This window comes from Melospiza melodia, chromosome 15 (genome assembly GCF_035770615.1).
Source record: "Melospiza melodia melodia isolate bMelMel2 chromosome 15, bMelMel2.pri, whole genome shotgun sequence".
Classification (NCBI taxonomy): Eukaryota; Metazoa; Chordata; class Aves; order Passeriformes; family Passerellidae; genus Melospiza; species Melospiza melodia.
The window spans coordinates 17,330,495-17,349,673 of NC_086208.1; the positions used below are offsets into that span (position 1 = coordinate 17,330,495).

Consider the following 19,179-nt stretch of genomic DNA (forward strand, 5'->3'; position numbering starts at 1 on the left):
GTGTTTCATAACTCAGTTCTACCTTCAGTTTGCTGTAGAAAACCAAGGGTCAGCATACTGAGCTTTACATTACCTCTTAGGTTCAACAGCAACTAATTATAACTTTTTCCTAAATCAATGCAAAACTTACCCACACTTGCCTGTTTCTGTGTTGTGTTTCTCACATCAGGATTAGTAAGGCTTTGGTAATAATGCTGTGTTAATCCAGAAGCACAATAAAAATACCTGATAGTATCTCTAAGTCATTCCTTAGATTTCTAGGAGGAAAAGCTTTTAAATGTTTTAGCTTTGTATAAGCTCAATACAGCTCTATCCAGGCAGCCTTTAAGGGCTAAATTTTTTTTAAGGGAAAAAAAAATTACAGCAGGGAGGAGTCAGGAACAAAATGGCAATGTGGATGGGAAATGATAGGGGTTGGATTCTGAGGCTGCCAGAGGTGACCAAAGCACAGGGCAGTGTATTGTCCAGCTGGTATTCCTTATGGATTAACTTCCATGCACGTCCAAACACACTGGTACCTATTTAATTCAAGAGTGTTGGTTGCTTGAGATTTTATAACAGTCTGCCTTGCTCAAACATTTGGTTTGGGTTAAAATCTCAGGAGGACTACTAGTACTTCTGAGTGCTTGAAATTTATGGGGAGGGAAGTGAAGACAGAGAATAAAAGAATTCCATTAAATTCCTGGAAATTTTCCTTAACTGAAGTTTTTCCTGTATACCCTCACCTGTATAGAATGTCAGAATGAGTCATCTGTGCTTAGAGCTGCTCACTGTTCTCTCTTTGTCTGCTTGCCCCTTCTTAGTGTTATTTGCTTTTCCATTTCCCCCTGTGAGGGGCTTTTAAAAGCCTCCTTGTTACTATCATACAACATTTTTCAGTGTACCACGGAAGGTCCATAATGTCATGGATGCTGGTAACAAAAATAGCATAAACATAGCCAGAAAAATTCCAGACCTATATTTTATGGTTAAAAATGTTGTTCCAATGTAGGCTTTTGTTCCAGCACTTCATCCAGATGGGCTTCTGTTGGGTGCACTGGAACTGAAATATTTCCCGTAACTGCAGCAGAAATGACGTTAAGAAACAAAAAATCCAACAAAAGTATCTCCTTCAACAATGGCCTGCGGTATTCCTGGTATTCCTCATTCTGGTGGTGCACAGCAGGTCCTCAGAAATGCATGTGCTGAGTATGTATGTGTTGTAATTCAGTAATGTGAAAACTAATGGGAACCAGTTGGAGGAAGCCATCAGTGTCTCTCATTGTAACATTTAAATTAGAGATTCAAATATTGCTTTGTGTACCAGGCTTATTGGACTAGAAAATTCCATCTTAAAATTTGCTATTCTAATTTTGAGCAATCACTGGAAAATGTATTTAGAAATTAGGCTCCTTTAATGAGCATGGGCTTAGTTAAAAAAAGAAATTGTGATATGGTTCAGTGCATTATATTTTCAAGTACCTGCAATTTTATGAAACAGATTTTAACTTCTGTGGTCATTTCATATCAGAAAAAAAGATGAGGCACACACTGAAACTGAAGCCTGGCATGGAGGCTTCACGTCAATAACTGGAAGCCTAAAATCCTATTGTAGCACAAGGTAACGACCAAGTGTTTTCAGTTTTCTGATATTAGTTTTATCATATTTAAAGGTCACTCAAAATTGTAACATAACTTTATTGATTTTGATTTTTTTCTTTCTTGCACATTTTAGCAAGATTATAATGAATTTGGCTCAATCACACTTTTTTTTTTGCCTCTAGCTTTGGTGATGCTTTAACATGAAAAAAATCTGTGCCTGATTGAGTTTTGACTGTATTTAAGCATGAGCAGTATGCTGATGTAATTACTGAGTTCATTAATAGATCCAGGAATGTCTGGGAGCTGGGTGCTGTACATCAGTGTCTCAGACATCCTTGTTTTGTTAGAATTCCTTTGTATGATCTGGGCAGAGACTTACTAAAATGTTCCCTTTTTATGTGGCAATTCTTCCTGGCTGCCAGACTGTAGTGACAGTTATGGTGGCATCACCTGTCTGGACAGAGACATCTCAGAACGCCTCCACCTGAGTTCTGATCACTAATTACTTCATTAATAGATTGTTGAACAACCCTGATTGTAGAGGGTAACACTGTATCCATGTGAGGCTGCCTGTGACTTGCTGCTGCCCGATTTTTTTATTTTCAGTTCTGATTTTGTTCTCAATTCCAAATCCCAGATCCTCATGTTTTTCATTTTGAAACTGGATTCTGAGAATGGGCCAATGCTGCCATTTGTTCCCTTCTGTTCCATGTGAGATCCTAGTGAAAGTTTTCCATGCATCAAACTCACAGAATTACCCCCTCCTGCCCCTCCCCGTTCCTTCCCTCCTTTGAAGAGGAGCTCCTAAGAAACCTGATGAGGTGTAGGTGAAACCAGGATGGGGCAGGAAGAGCCAATCTAATTATTGCCCGTGGTGCTCCCAAGCCTGTTGAGCTTCTGGCTTAGCAGAGCTCCTGAAAATCAGAATCCTTGCAGGGACACGTCTGTGCTGAGCTCTGGGCCATGGGCTTTCCCCAGAGCTGTTCCCCTCCAGGGCTCTCTGATAGGAGATAAAGGAGTTGGAGCTGCTTCTAATGGGGATACTTGGATGATTCTCACATTCCTGAGAGCATGGGAGCAGATTTAACTGGATTCTCTATTGTTCAGAGATTTGGTGCTGCCTCTCAAATCCTGGCTCCCTCTTCTGCTCGGCAGTCCTTGATTTCTCAAGTGACTGTAAGCCTCGTTTCTCCAGGGCTTTTCTTCTTGTTTGTGGGGGTAGGCAGGAGTTTTGAAGATGTTGAGAGTGCTTTAAGTAATCCTGACAACCATTCATCTGAAGCTTAAAACTCTGTGAAGATGTTGGAGGTCTTAACGTGACTGTAGAAACATGGTAGTTATGTTGCATGTTCTTATGCCATTTTATTAAATGAGGAGTCTTAAGTACAACTCATTTCAACACAGTTCATTAAACATAAAATTGCATAACAATTTTCTAGTAAACTCAATTTGAGATTTCTCAGTGAATTGTTAAAATGCAGATTTTTTTTTAAAAAAGGAGACACTTTCATGTCCAAGTAACTTCCAGACTTTGCTTTTAAAAGCTAGTTACATGGTGTATGCAAAGCAATAAATTGAAAGGAATTTAAGATTAAATATTGATTTTAATACTAGAGTGAGAAGAGGTCTTGAGATGACAATAAAATGAGTAATAGGGTGATGTGGAGATGCTGCCACACAGACAGATAGTTGATACAGTAATGTACCAAGCTGTCATTGAAACATCTGACAGAAGAAATGACAACCTGAAATTTCTAGGGTGTATGGGAACAGAGCCCTGATGAAATTCCTCTCCCCACTCCTGCTGTGGATAGAGCTGCCACTTAGGAACTGAGGGTTTGGAGAGGAAATCTCCTGACCTTTGAATGTCCCCCCAATGTCATGCAGAGCCAGGGGCCATGAGACAAAAGTGGGAAGTTTATACAGCAATATGTAACTTTAGAGAACATTAAGTTGTCATTGCTGCTTTGATCAGTGATAGAATATCCTTTGATAAAACTCAGATAAAGGGCTTCAGGCTGTAGCATCAAAACAATGCGTTGTGTTCCTTTTAGTTTGAAATATGTATTTCTACAGTCTGTTTTTAAGAAGTGGAATGTGCTCATGAGAAGTGATTAGACCTGGCACACAGACCTAAATAATGAAGGTCAAATAGAATTATTTGTTTTTTACATTTTGATTGTTTGAAAACCTGGGTTTGAAATTTATGGGGAGGACTTGTTGTGACACTGTTACATACCACAGGAAAAAATCAGTCTGGAAGTGGCTACAGTTATGTTTGAATTCAGTCATTACTCCATTTGTGGTGTTTGTTCTATGTGAATTTATTGTCTGCACAGCAAATGAGAGAAAGAAGTAGAGGGTCTTTCGTTGCTTTTGGTCAGTCTTATTCCTGTGGAGTTGAATCTAAGAGGTAGAAAAACAGACTGCAAGAAATTTCATTTTGCAGTGATGTAATTCTGTGTATTCTTACTTGGAGTGTTTGAAGGTGTTAGTTACAAAAATGTATCTAGAAATCCATTAAGACTATAAAACCTAACATTTCTAGTTGTTTCATAATTTTATGGATTATCAGAGTAGACTGTAAAGCTAAATAGATCATTACTCTGTTCATAGCTCTGGCAAATCCCCTCCCACCTTCAAAATTCTTGGTGGCACCTCTGATAATCTTGGTAAATGAGAAAGTGTGATGGGTAAATGAGAAAGTGTGATGGCTCGTTGCTTGTCTGGCTGCTTTGCTGTGCAGGAAACTGTCATCAGTACTGTAATCACTGTTGTGTTTATCATAATAAAGTGTGTTAGAGATATTGTGGGGGGTTTAGTTTGCTTTTGTGCTTTAGGAAAAGCCCAATCTAACAAAAAAAGGAATGTTTAGGATCTTTTACCTTTATTCTTACATAAGAAAAACATCTACATCAAAAGAAAATACATGTAAGTTACTTCAGCTTCTTTTAAGGCGCCATTCCCCTGCTTTTGAAACTTCTTCCCTCAACATGCTGAACGCTTTACTGAGAGCACAGCAAAGCCTCCACTTTGGAATTTGATAGCAGGGTTTTTCCGTGCCGGGGCTGGCAGCACTCAGGCTCTGAGCACAGCCCGGGGCTGGCAGAGGCGGGGTCTGCATTGGGCAATGCTGCAGCAGCAGGGTGGCACTTGGAGTAAGTCAGTCTGAAACCACTCTGAGACATTAACCTCAGCTCAAGTAATTGTACAGTGCCTCATCTCAGACCTGCTTCCTAAGTAAAGGAATTGAAGAAAAAGTTGGTTTGTTACTCATCTGTCATCACTGAATTCTTCTGCTGATTATCTGATTGTAAAGATAAGCCTTTACTGATTGCCTGGCTCAAACACATGTGAGATATATGAACCTCTCGCTTCTGCAACTTCAAAACAGATGCTCTTTAAAATACTTGTAAAAGTCTTTGGGTTAGAGCTGTTACCCAAAAGTAAAACTGCACTTCAAGGGAGTTTGAAGGGCATCTCTCATCAATGTTTGCCAATAGCTGTTCACACGGCTGAAGACAGATGTGTATTGATAAGGCTGACACCAAACCTCCGAGGTGGGGATGTATTTTGAGAAAGATGTTTCCCATACAGATGGTGTTGAGCTTTCTGTAGTATGAGAACTTCTTTAATACCAACAGTCTGTTCAGTGCTGTTTAGTCAGGCTTTCAGAGAACCTCAGCTTTGAACAGATACTAAACTGCAGGTGTTTTTTCTCTGAAATTTTTCATCAGTTTGTAAATGTGTGAAAAAAAATGGTGGTAACTGCTTTGCAGTTTCCAGGTTTACCTCAGAAAGGCCTTAGTGATTTCAGTGCGCTGAACTGCCAAGGAGCTGTAACTTTGTTTTCCTGCAGTGACTTATTTTGGGAGGGTCTTAAGACAAGTTCAGGTACTCCATCCAAGCAAAACCTGCTTTTCAGGGGGATTGTGTCCATGCTTGCTGCCTTTACTGACATTGTTTTAAAATAAATTTATCTGTTAATTCTAATTAAACTAATTTGCTAGTAATTTTTCATGTAAAACCTCTTACTAATTTGAAATTTGTGAGATTTCTTTTTTTTTTTTTTTTTAGTTGCACTAAATTAACATTTGTGACAGGAAAAAATAGCTCTTGAAGCTTATTTTTTATAGTTTCTAGGGCTGGGTTTTAAAAGTTAACTGGCTTCCCCCTTAAACTCTAAAGTCTTTATTTGTAAAATTATCTATGAATGTAGTTTTTTGTTTCTTTGGTTTCCTTGGGTTTTTTTTTTTTTTTTTGCTTTCTTTCCCTAATATCTCCCTAATGTATGTACAGTGATTAGCAGTATTAACAGGTAGTTGATTTTACTTGTGCATTAAGCAAATGCAATTTACTAGTAGGGATTGAGTGCTCAGGGAAGCTTGGAGAACAAAGTCATTCAGTCTTTGAAAGGGAACAAACACTAACTGTTAATGCTGTGCAATAGAAGAATTTTATAATATATTGATTTCCATTTTGACCGTATTGACCAAGTATAATTTAGTTTTCTGCATACCACTGTGAGAGAGTTGAATTACTGCTTGCTGTTGACATCCTTGTTTTTACTCAGCTGCTCTATTAAATGAATTGAGGCAAAATAAAATGCATCATTTACTGACACTAAATCTAAATGGAAAAAGCCTGTGAAGAGAATGTGTAGAACTTGAGGTATGATGTGAGATTAACCTTCCTGTGGTTCATGTCACACACACAGAGTTTGATACCTGTATTTCAGTTAACTTAATTTTATTGCAGTGGTATTTAAAATAAAGACCTGTGTTTACCTTAGCATTGTCCAAATCTGCATTAAATTATCATTCTAGATGGAAAGCTTTGATGCCAAGCAAGTGGAAGTGTACTCTAGTTGATAATTATTTAACTTTTAAGAGCTTTATGAACTAAGACTATTTATTTGTGTAGGTAAAGGAATGCAGTTCAGAATTACTTGAATGGGGGGTTTGGAGTGTAATTGCAAGCCTTACTTGTCTGCTTTGTGCTGATTTGAAACACTAAACAGCAGAAACTCACTGATTAAGACAAGACTTGCAGTTGTTCTCAGCATTTATAAAATCAGGACAAGGCTAGTGTTGCTTGAAGTCAGATGTCTTCTTTTTTACTGATAATTTTAGTTTAAAGCTGTTAGTAGTTGGTCCATGGCATTTTTAATGTAGTTACCATGTCACTATAGCAGCTGCTGCCTCCCCTCCTGGGCTGGTGAATTCTCTGGGCTGCTGAGTTCAGCAGAGACAGCTAGGACAGTGAGGAGGAGGAGCAAGAGAATCTCCTGGTGCTGCTGCTAGAAAAGGATGTCTGGATCTATAGTTTTCATGGCTATTATAGTGGGAATGTTTCCTGTAAGGTTTAGCCAGTCCCTCCCCAGTAATTACTGGTGCAATTTGTAGTAACTGCCAGTGGCCTGGAAGAACTCTTCTTTTCTTAGGACTTTGGACAGTCCCATCCAGTAGCATTCTTTAAAAAAACAAATATAGTGACTCCACTGCTGTAAACGTGGCTCCAAGCTAAAGATCTCCCTTTGATTCTTTTCCTTATCCCACACAAATTTATAGTTGCATCTTTTTGCTGTGAAGGGCAAATTTGACCCTCAGGGAAGGGTGTTCTGTGGTGTCTCCCAGTAGTACAATGAGTGAGCCATAAATTGTCCTGCTACAACAGTACTTTCCACTGAAAGATGAAAATTGAACCTGGACTATTGCTTTTGTTATGCATTTAGTGGAGAGGAAGAGAAAAAACCCTAACTAACCTCAAGAAGAAGAAAGATGTGTCTGTTGTGAGTTGGCTGGAAACAGTTGATAGCAACAGTCACAACAGATTGGTCTTTGTGTGGATTATTTAGACACCAGTGCTGTAGTGAGTTAGAAGCCACTAATCTGTGTTTGTCAGAGAGACCACTCTGTTGTGTTGATCTCAAGTTGTTCCTTGGACAAAGAAAGGAAAAAGCTGTCCTAGAATTTACAGCCAGGACTAGCCTTGTCTCTCTGGCTTCCTGAGCTGTCCTTAATCTCTCCTTAGGATGCTCCTTTTGTTTGCCTTGGTTTCAGTACTGGTTTGTTGTATTTAAGGAACCATCTTCAGCTGTCTGGCATCATGAGTTCAAATCATCAGCTCTGTATTTTATGCACTACATTTTTCTGGAAGGCTTTTTCCCCCCCCTTTCCATGTATTGATATTAGTGCACATTGAATGGTGGACTATGTGCAGCAGTAAAGATAGTCAGACATAAACAAAACAAGAGAAACATAACAGGTCTCATGCTTTATTCATGTCACTTTTGTTTATGTTCTTACCACCCAGAAAAAGGAAAACAGCTGCTCCTCAACAGAAAGATAAGAGCAGAAAAACTCCATAAATAAGAGACTTTTTCTGTAAAGTGCTAGCAGAATTTTTCATGCAATATATTTGATAAAGTACTATTTTGATTCTTTATACTTAATTTTGGCTGCTCTAGTCAAAATTTGAGGTATCATTTAATGAAACCATAGAATAATATGAATACATTAATTTCACATCTCTTGTTTGTGTAACAACAGTACCTTGCTGTGGGGCAGTGAAATAGGCAGAGCACACTAGAGCAAAATGAAAGGATAGGTTGTCTTCTGAAAAAACAAACCAACCAAACAAACAAAAAACCCCAAACCAAGAAAACAGCAAACCTGATAGTTTCATGGCCTTGAGTTACCTTTGTGCATAAACAATTTTTTCCTCTCCCTGTTCCTCTTGCCCTTCCTCCCACCTTTTCCACTTTTCTTGTGTATGATAATTTCTGGTATTTTTATCATCTGGTTTATCCTAACTGTTCTCATTGAAACCATCAAATTGTGGACAAAAATGTAATTCCAGACCTGCAGTGAGAGGAAATACAGACTAATAACCACTGTGGATCTGTGCTCTGTGTGCTGAGAGAAGCCCAGAGTGCTGGGCCCATGGCATTCAGACAGCTGCCAGTTCTGTTAACTGAAGTTTAATTGTGGTGTAAGATGGGGAACCACTGACCTTTAGAAGAATTTGACTTAATGAGACCCTCATACCTGATGTCTATTTTCAGCCATTTTTAGCTGACCTAAAATTACTGTTTAGCAAGGTTGGACTTTATGGAGCCACTTTTCTCACCTTTGCTTGTGAATGATGGCACAAAATAAATAAAGATTGGTACTAAGTTTGCATGTGACATTTAGCAAGGTTAAGGGAAAAAAAGATTCTATTTTGGTATGTTCAGCAGAAGTATGTATTTTTCACTTGGTTTTGGGCTTTGTCTGCTTCTTAAGTGTTTTGGAGGAGAGTCAATGTAGTTTATGGCTGAAGTAGGTGAAACCAAGCATTGGGAACAGCTCTGAGGGGTGTTACGTGACTGTGTTCATTCACAAAGACTGTCCTGCCCCAGAAAAATCTTTTCCCCTGTTCTTTGCAGCCAGAATATTTGTGTGAAATGCAGCCATAAGCATTGCTTTGAAATTAATAGATTGAAGTTTGATCAGCTGGGATAGAGGCTTTCTTCTTCCATAGAATTTTTATGGGTTTGAACTCTTTGAGAACCTTATGTAAAAGTGAGTTATTCATAAAACAGTTGCTGCAGTATCACAAGATGTCTTCCAGTACCACTTTCTTCCTTTAAAAAACTAAGCAAATATTAGCCTATATGGGAGAAATATGAGGAAAATCACCTTCAGGTCTGTTAGATTTAGAGACCACTTTTCAAGCTCTCTCACCACAATACAGAGAAAGAGCTGCATGCAGCAGTGTCAAAATGTAAATGGGATTCAATTTGCTTGCCCCTTTCATTGTCCTTAAATCTAATGATACCAATTTCAGTTATGGTTAAACTTCCTTGTTTGAAGATGGCACAGGTCTACCTTAAGTGTCAATTTGTGCTAGAAAATTTAATTTTTATAGGCTATGGAATGTGAGCTGTGTGGAAGAACTGTAAATGTAATGTAATATATAATAGGCTATTTAATTTATTTTAACCATCTTAAAGTCTATTTAAGTCCTCCTGAGACATTCCAGAGCTGATCTCCTTTAGATCTTTTCCATCAAGCTCTCAGCAGTTTAGACTTACACTTCCTGTCTGTTACAGTTTTCAGCTGATAATAGTATCCACTTCAAATTCATGGCATGTATAGACTTGGAATTTTTGTTTCTAGTGGGACAGGTACAAAGTTCTCTTAAATATGGAAGACTTCAAACACTTTTCCTCACTGGTGCAGGACTAATTGGGGAAATGCATCTTGTGCTCAGGTTCATGGAAGTTGATTAAAACATTATTTCAAGAGTGGAGTTGGGTCAAATTGCACTATTGCCCTTTGGGAGGGAGCAAGTGTAGCCAGTCCCTCTCCTCCTTCACTGTTTCAAGCAGAGCCCTGACTTGCAGCCCCTTCTTATCATGATTTTCTGTTCTTTTTTGTTATGGTTTTCTGTTCTTTTCCTTTCCATTTCTATCCCTTAAGTCTAGAAGTTCTTGCTTTTCCTGCTGTATGACAATTTGGTTCTCTACCACATTACTACTACTTTAAATACTTGGGTTGACAGCAACCTGAAACCTAATATTTTTTACCCAGGTGCAAAATGAGAAGTCTAAACAAGGTAGACCCTTGAGGAACACCACCACTAATAATATTTTCTCCATCCCAGTAATTTACCATGAGGTGTGATCCTCCTCACGTGTTGTCATTAACTAAGAAATTTCATCAAAGAAAGATAAACCAGTGTGACATGATTTACATTTGAGAAGATCTGGGCTGCATTTCTATTTATGTTCCAGTCACTGGTTACTCTTGGGTGCTCTTTCCCCTTAGAACAGTTGTTATGAGATGCTGAGGAACACTGAGCTCACATTAACAGGTTCTACATTTCTTCTCCAGCCCTAGGCTGCTATCCCAGAAAATGTCCTATTCACTGAGAACCCTCATGCCCAAATCTGCAATTTTGATATATAACCCTTTTTTATTTTTTTTCCAGTATTCTGGGATGGAAATTTTTTTAAGCAGCCTCATTTCATTTTAGTAATGGATGTGGTAATTTGCAGTGCTTTGTCCTTGTTCCCATGAGGTATTCTGTCTCTGTCCTCACACACACCATTATTCTTACAGGAAAAAATGATGCAAAAACCTAATTTAATATTTGGTTTGTCCTCCTAATTTCTACTCCTTGTTGACATCAGTTCTTCATTTCTTGCTCTTAATCTCTTGTTGAGAAACCATTTGTTTGTCTGTGAGTTCCCATTTTCCTGGCCTCCTGGCAGTTTGCATTTAACCTCTGCAGCCTGACCTCTGAAGTGCCAGCTCTCTTTGCTGATCAGTCCCTTTTTCCATTCCTTGTAGGTTCTCTACTTCCCCTTAATATCCTGCTTTGAGGTGCATTCTCATGCAGGTAGGTCTGTAGCCCTTTCCTCTCCCCCTTTTTAACTTTACTGGGATATAAGGACTCAGATTTAAAGTAAACCCTTCCCTCCCATACACTCAAATCCAACTGTGTATGTGTTTCATATATCTTAGGATGAAATTTTGGTTTATGGCCCATCAGGGAAAGGTGGGATTACTCTTGAAATGTAAAGAAAAACTGTTGGTTATTTTTGGGTCATGCAGCTGGTGAGGCCTGTACCCCCAGAAAAGATTAAGGAAGTTGGAATTGCCTTTGGCAATTACTCTGTGTTGTATAGGCTGCTTATTTCCAGATGGGTGGTTTGTTTTTTTTTTTTTTGTTTCCTTCACGTAAAACCATGGGAATTAATTTGAAAAACTGGCATTTAAACCATCTGAATCAGAAATAGATTTTTTTTTTTTCTTGATGCTAGTTATGTTTATATAAACACAGTCCATTTTGTTAGAAGGTCAATAATTTTGGACATTCTCTGAAATCCTTTCCTGGTTTCACTTTTTTAAAGAAAAATATTAAAGGTATGCTGATGTTTCTTTTTTCATTATGTTGGGGGCCAGATCTATTTGGCACCTTTTTGTTGAAAACCCCAGCACACAAGAGGACAGTTCACTTTTCCATTTTGCCGAGTAGTTGGGAGAGCTCTTACAACAGATGCCAAGGCTGCTTTTTTGGAGCTGAGTGATCCCTTCTGACTCTGCATATTATCAAGGGAGAAAAGGATAAAATGAGTTCCCCAGTTTTGGAGCACAGCCTGGGGTTCTGTGTGGGTTCTGTGTGGGTCTGTGGGTGCGTGGCACCGCGGGGCCCCTGCGAGGGCGCTGGGTGCGGAGCCCGCGCTGTGTTTCCGTGGGCTGGGGGGTGCTGCAGTCCCAGGCTGTCAGCCCCTCCTGTGTGCACGTTGGGACCATATGGGATTGCCCAGCTCCATGTGCTGGCAGCACTCCCTGCAGATGGACACGGATGGAGTCACGTTTGGGCTCTCTCTGCCTGCACAAATCTGCGTCCTCCTGAGCTGGGGGGTGGCAGAGCTGCTGAGGAGTTGGGGTTTTTTCTGGCTTCTGGTATCAGAGTGGGGCTCAGTGCTCTGCTGTGTTGATTTTGATAGTGTTAACCCTAGAGCTAATATAAATTTTAAATTACACTTTTATGAATTTCATTTAAATGTAATTGGAACTCCTCAGTGTGGTCTAATGGTGATGTATAATTCTTGTCTCTTTCTTACCCTTGGGGGTGCTGGGGGAATCTCTGAAAGTCCCTTTGTCAGCTCTTTTTGTTTGGGAATAGCCATTTTCTTTTCTGGATCTGCTGTAAATTTCCAAAGTTCACCCCTGGTATATCCTAGTGTTTGATGAGCTGACAGCAAAAGAGAGATTTGCAAGTCTTTCACCGTGTTTGTTAGCCAAGGCTTCCTGCAGTATTTATGCTGCAAGACTTTAAAAGCAAGGATAATAGTATTTAGTAACTAAAAGCTTGAAAAACTTATTAATGGACTGTTTATATTTGTGTTATTCCTCTTAATTGTTTCCCTTAGCTTTAATGAGATGAAAACCAATTTAGTGTCATTAGTAAGTGTCTGAGCATGTTCTTCAAACTGAGCTTTGAGCACTATGGTGGGGAGTCTGGGGGTTATACCTTTAATATGAGGGTTATGTCCTTAATATGATGGCACTTTGTTGTTTGGCTTAGTCTTAAAACTTCACTGTGGGTCAGTGGGTGTTTGTGCAACATGTGGCATTAGATGTTGAAAGTGGATGTTTACATCTGGTATGCATTGGGAGATTAAGGTAGAGAGGATGAAGTTTTGGGTATGTGTTTTTTGGATGAAGGATAAAGTGAGAATACTTTTATTTCCTCTTAGATTTGAAACATATCATTCTAGCAATGCCTTTGAAACTCTGCCAGCTTTGCCAACCGTAACATTTATGGGATTTTGGACCTAAACTGAACTAGAGAACTGTTTTTAGTGGCAGAGAAAAAGGTTAGTGCATGAAAATAGCTGGGCCTATTATTGACTGCATGTGGTCAGTGGTTTGGCTGAATGTAGGTGGCTCTTTTCCTGTCACTGTTTTCAAGCATATGGCTTTGTGATGAATATAAAACTCTTTCGAAATGAGATCTGCTGCAGTTCTTTTTGCACAGTAGTCTTGTGCTGTTTAGTAGTGATTATTTTCCTTTTGTCATTTACTTTCAATCCTGTAGTAAAAAAAAAAAACCTTTTCAAGTAAAGCTTATTCCTGTTGACATCAAAGCTAAGAGGTTTGAAGAATGTGATCATCTGTGTATGGCAGCTGCTTCTGTCAGTAATATTTCTAAAAGGCTGCATAAACTGTGTTGCTGAGTCTTTATTGCAGTTGATGCTGGGATTGTTTGCAGCGGGCAGAAACTCCCTCTAAATGTGCACATGCATTTTGTTTAATGATTACTTGTGTGAAAATCTCTAATACTGAATTACAACTTCCCTTTCTTTGCTTTTCATGTTTCCAGTCTTGAAAGTAACATTTATAGCAGTTTCTCCCAAGGTGAACTTCTTTTTCCCATTGTGTAGAAGACATCTTGGGTTAACCCAGTGTTTTGTTTCCTTCTTTGTGTGTAGTATACAAGGTGCAACCTCAGAGCTCAGGGAACAGTGAGTTTTCTAGCTCCTGCTGCAGAGAGCTTAAGGGCACAACAGGTTCTGTTTAACTTTAACTTAAACAGTGTTACCCTATTTATATCTTTGTAAAAGATCTGGGTGATAGAGCTGTAAATTGTACAGATTGTGGATTGTGTAGATTGTCTGGTGTTTTCAGTGTAGAAGATTCTAGTGAATCTTGTTTTAGCAGCTCTCAGATGCAAGAGCTGGTTTCATTCAACTGAGAGCAAAGTACATTTGGGTCTGCAAGATGCTGAGAACTGCAGCAAGTTTTAGGGGCACAGAGCACTTCATGAGTTGGTTCCATTGCTGTGAAGTATTTTTAAAACAAAGCCAAACTGTTTTTTAGGTTTGGGGGAAATGTTATGGTTTCCTCCTGTTTGAGGGAAATAATATATAGAATTATCCAGTTTTTAGAGTAACTGTAAAAGAATAACTAAATAAACAATGAGGTCTAACTTGCAGAGCTGCTTAACATATTTTGAATGTATTTGTCAGTCAGTCCTGCATCCTGTTTCACAGGCCAGACACAAGGAATAACACTGTTGCACAAGTGAGGCTGCTCATGTGATCATGCCTTACACACTTTTACGAATTTAGTTTGTTACCTACCTAAAAAAATTATACAATACTATTTGAAACACAAAATCAACTTTTGAATTCTTGAAATAAAAGAAAAACCAAACTTCTAGACACTGTAATTATTGCAACAGTAGATTAGAATTTAGTGAAATATCTTCCTACAATATAACATAACAATATCACTCACAAGTTATTAAGAAATTTCTTTTCTACTTTAAACTAGCCCTTTTGAACTGTATCATGAAGACAGAGCTGTTTTTCCCAAGTGTGCTGGGTGAAAGACTGTCACTAAGCAAGAAGTGCTATGCATGTGTTTGTAACTCTTCTTGCAAGAGAATCTTAAGTAATCCCTCATTGCATCCTCAATATTTAAAAAAAAAAATTCCTTTGAATTTTCCCGAGTTTGGGGTTGTGCAAAACACTCTCAATATCAGCAAGCTTTGTAATGTGTTTTTGTTTGCATTTTGATTTGGGTTTCTTTTTCCTCTCATTCTAATTTTGGTCTAGGAAAATGCTTGGTATTTTGGCAGTAGTAATTGTCCCAATTCAGGAATGCTCTGTGCAAGATCTCAAACATACTGATAAAGGTTCCTAACTGATACTGATAATCTCCATCACGTTCGTATTCGAAATCTTTTTTGAGACATGAAGATGATGGAGATTAGCATGATGCCTCAGGTTTTAGCTTTTATATTTTTCATGTTCTGTGCTGATTTGGTCTGTATGTTTGAGCTTCCTGTTAGGGCGTGATGAGCTCTCTTCACAGAGTAGGGACACAAAACAATTCCTGCTCTAGCTGAGGACCAAGAACAAATGATCCAAATCTCAGCCCAGGAGCACAAACCCCGTGGGCTGGAGAGAGAAAAACAAGCAGGGTGGGACTGCAGGGGCTAAAGCTGGAATGGGACAATGAACTGCAAGGTGCAAATGGAGCAGAACTGATCCCAGGGACAGAGCCCGTGCCCGGCCGTGCATTTTGGGGCCATTTTGGTTCATCTTGGGTGCAGCCCTGGCTGGGCTCTGGTGCTGCCCAAGGTGGATCCATTGAGGAGATCCTTTTCATAAATCCCTACTTTATTCTGTAAATATGTCCAGCATCTAGGTCTGTTCTAGGTCAGCCTTCACAAGGCATCAATCAGTATCAGTTCTCAGCATGGATTGATAGAACATCTATCTATAGTATCTACAGAAAAGCAGCATTGCTGATGAGCTTTAATTTTAATTTTGTGAGGGGTTTTTATGTCAGCAGTTACAATTGCCTTGCCTGTTGTGCAGAGGTCGGAGACCTGCGGGAGCTGCAGACCCTGGACATCTCCACCAACCGCCTGATGACGTTACCCGAGAGGCTGCACATGTGCCTTTCCCTGCAGTACCTGACTGCAGACAGGAACCACCTGTGGTCTGTGCCCCGCCACCTGTGCCAGCTGCCCAGCCTCAACGAGCTCTCCATGGCTGGCAACCGCCTGGCCTTCCTGCCCCTCGGTGAGTGCCCACCTGGGGGGTGGCAGGCAGCAAAACAAACTGCCCCAGACGTGAAAAACAAAGCAACAAGTGAGTTTCTTTGGTGGTCCCCGCAGACTCTGTTTATGGAGCTGTCACAGGGATCATATTGTTGGAAAATATGTTAATAAAAAAAATGCAGGTTAAGGTTTCGTGGTTTTTTTTTAAAGCTATCAAATTTGCTTTATTTTTAGCTAACCGCGGGGAAAAAGTTTAAATGATGTGCTTAAATATAGTACTGTGTAATCTGAGTTCCACCACTTTGGGTAATGATCTGTTTCTGTTTGCTGGATCTGATGATTTAACTAAGATTCCTCAAGTATGGTTTAAAACTTGTTGTGGAGTCCCAGTAACTCCATATAAATTACTTTTCAGCATTAGGAGTGTCAGTACCACATAATCCAGTGCAGGTTTAGTTTGTGCTGTGTACAGGCATCCATCAAAATTTCCACAGTAGTAGCCCAGGGAGGAATTGATGAGCCTTTTGCTCAACCCTTTGAAAATTTGGAAGAGTGGAAGCAGGTCAGGAGTGGGAGGTGCAGTCAGTGTGTGGGGGTTTGTTGGGGGCAGTCACTGTGTGTTCCCTTCAGGGAAAACAAATCCTCCTCCCTGAACTTTGTCACTTTTCCACCCTGCCACGGGCTAATCTCAGCTGGGATACAGACACACATGCAGAGCTGCCCTGCCATCTGAATAGCCATTAATACTTTCTCTAGAATACAGAGTTTGGTGTTAATTAGGTGCAGATTAAGTTATGATAATCACATTGGAAAGAAGCTGGAAATTGAGATGGCTAAAAATGAGATCATAATTTCTAAATTAATTACCTTGTGTAGGTTTAACTTAATCTTTTCAGTACTAGCAGTTCAGTTTTTAAAGAACTTACTGATCTTTCTGAATTTTTTATCACCTTAGTTTTTATTGCTGGAAAGTAAGTGCAAATAATGTCTCCAGACAAAGTGTTGCAGTTATGTCCCAGCATATGTCATTATATAAATGAGAAAACGAGTTCCAGGATGCATCATCCAGATTCCACACTACTAAAACAAGCAAATTGCCTTGCCTTATTTTGGCAAATATTTTTAACTGCCATGAGAGAGGAAGTTAAACAATTTTAATTTTGCAAAAATTCAGTAAGATGAGATGTGAAATTTTAAAGGATAAAAGTTTTTGCTACTTTTGCTCTCCACTAGTAGCTTACCTGTGAGCGAGCCGTGACCTGGATGAGCCATAGATCTGCCAAAGTTTTAAGTTCAAAAGGAGGAAATAAATCTCTAATATAATGACACACCTTCTTTTTTCTTTATTTTTAGACTCAAATTCAAAACATTCAAAAGGAACTTTTAAAATAATGGGAAACATCAAAGACTGTCAATTGACCTTGTTCAGTAGTTCTTAATAGTGACTCACTGGTGAACATTTGGAGATAATTTGCTATCTGTGGATATGAAACTGAATCATAAATCCTAGAGTTCAGAGGAAAAGCAGCACAGTATAAATGTAAATGTTTAATCCTTCCTCTGAAGAATCAGAAGGCTTCAGAGTGGTCAAGATGTGATGAAATAAAGTAGAAGAGAGAGTGCATTGAAAAGCAAAAAGATTAAATCTATCTTCTGTTGCTTGGGAAAATATTTGTCTTGGAGTATTGCTGAAGTTAAACATAATTGTAGCATTACTTCTGCTTGCTGCACATGTTGGCTGGTGGGGCTTTTGTGTGTATTCTTACATCCAACTTCACTTTACCAGTTAATGACTGATAAGGATGCTAAATAATGGTGAAAAATACTGCATAAATACTTTCAAGTGATAGTCAAGCAAATATTGTCAAAACAATTTTTTGCAATTAGGGAGCTGTGTTGAAAAGCAGAGAATTTATTCATCTCCTGACAGAATGGTTGAGGTTTTTTCTTTTTTTATTAGATATGTCCATGTTAAAAGAAATGGGTTTGAAACAAGTTGTTTAATGCTTTTTAAAGCATTATTTACTTCATTTATTTCACATGGTGGGTGACATCTACTCTGTCAACCAGGAGTCTGTTCTGCCTTGTCCAAGTTTGTCCCTCGTAGCTGCCAGCAGAGCCTCGTGTGAATGTGGTGGAAATCTGCATTTTCCTGTTCTGGATTGATGGGTGCAAGGTTTATTCCAGCAGCAGCACAGCCCTGCTGGACAGGGATCAGGAGCTTCTTTGCCCTGTACATTCTTTTAAAAGTTTGCAGGCACATGTCTTGGAAAAAACAGTGTAACACTGTTAATCAGTTTTAAAATACAGCAAAAATACCTGATCCCACTCTGTGACTTTCAGAACAGGACCATAAACAAACAGATGGGTAAACAACAGTGAATTAGTAATTTGTTTTGCAGAATACACCTAAATCTTGGATATGCCAGTGTTTTGTAAAAATCATTTTTCAGTATTTCAGTTTATACTAAAAGAAATGAGACATTATGGATCTCAGCCTTTGGGTCTTCCTAAGAAACTAATTTTTAAGAGCAACTCCAAAAATTATATGTGTAAGTTGAACTGGAAGCTGCATCCTGATCAGTTGTATTATTGTCATGGTAACTTCATGCTCCCTTAGTAAATGGTATTAGAAATCTGCTGATCATTGTATATCAATCTACTTACAACATAAATTATCTTTTGACAGAAAATTAACTTTAAATTTTAGCATTACCGAGTGCTCGGGTGCCTGAAAACAAATTCCACTGCGAGCAGAATGTGAATCTGATGACACTGCAAAAATAAAAATCATTTGTGTAATAAAGTACAAATATAATTAAAATAGGCCATAAATTCTCAAGTGTACTGGCAGTATAGGGGATGTTATGACAGCAAATATTCAGTATTATATCACTTTATTTGAGGATTTATGTGCACTTTTTATTTAGAAAATGGGTCTAGTAATTATCAGTGGTAAACAAAGGTCTTATTCTACCTCAGTATATGCTGCTTTTGTGTCCATGCCCTCGCAGTATGGTTAAAAGAGCATCAGTGCAGCCACACAAGGGCTTTTGTTCCATCTTCAGCCATGTGGAATGCATATGCCAGGGCCCTGAGGTTAAAAAAAAAAAGGAAAAAAAAAAAGAGGGAGAAAAAGAAAAAAAAAATAGAATTGGGGTTTGTTCAGGACTCATGGCATTTGGTCATTTCTGGGAGAGAGGTCTTTGATCTGGGAGGCTGGAAGGAGGAAAGTGGAAATGTTTTAGACACAGTACAGTGCTTGCAAAAGCCACATGAAAACCTTCTTTGTAGCTTTAGCCTTTTCAGAGATGGGCAGCTTCCTTATTGCACCGAGTTCTTCAGAAGCATGGTTTTTAGAGAACTTTTAACAATATTTGTTGGCTGATATAAGACATAAAAATTAATGTGGATGAGATACAAAGAGCCTTTCAAAGTGATGATTTATTAAAATTTAAACTTTATGGATAATGTTTGAAACTGAGAAAAAAATCTTTTGGAGTCTAGAAGATGCTTGGTTATTTAATG

At 38.8% G+C, this 19,179-nt stretch overlaps 1 protein-coding gene across 5 annotated transcripts in view; it reads left to right on the forward strand.

Annotated features, from left to right (window-relative positions):
• The window catches only part of LRRC28 (leucine rich repeat containing 28), a 51,730-nt gene that overhangs the window by 16,515 nt on the left and 16,036 nt on the right, over window positions 1-19,179 (forward strand). For 3 of the 5 annotated variants that reach the window (XM_063169913.1, XM_063169915.1, XM_063169916.1), the window contains one exon: window positions 15,467-15,673. In XM_063169913.1, the coding sequence (XP_063025983.1) occupies window positions 15,467-15,673 (207 nt within the window). Of the gene's footprint in view, window positions 1-10,919; window positions 10,969-12,931; window positions 12,956-15,466; window positions 15,674-19,179 lie in introns of those variants that run through there. The other 2 variants (XM_063169917.1, XM_063169918.1) reach the window with 2 other exon arrangements.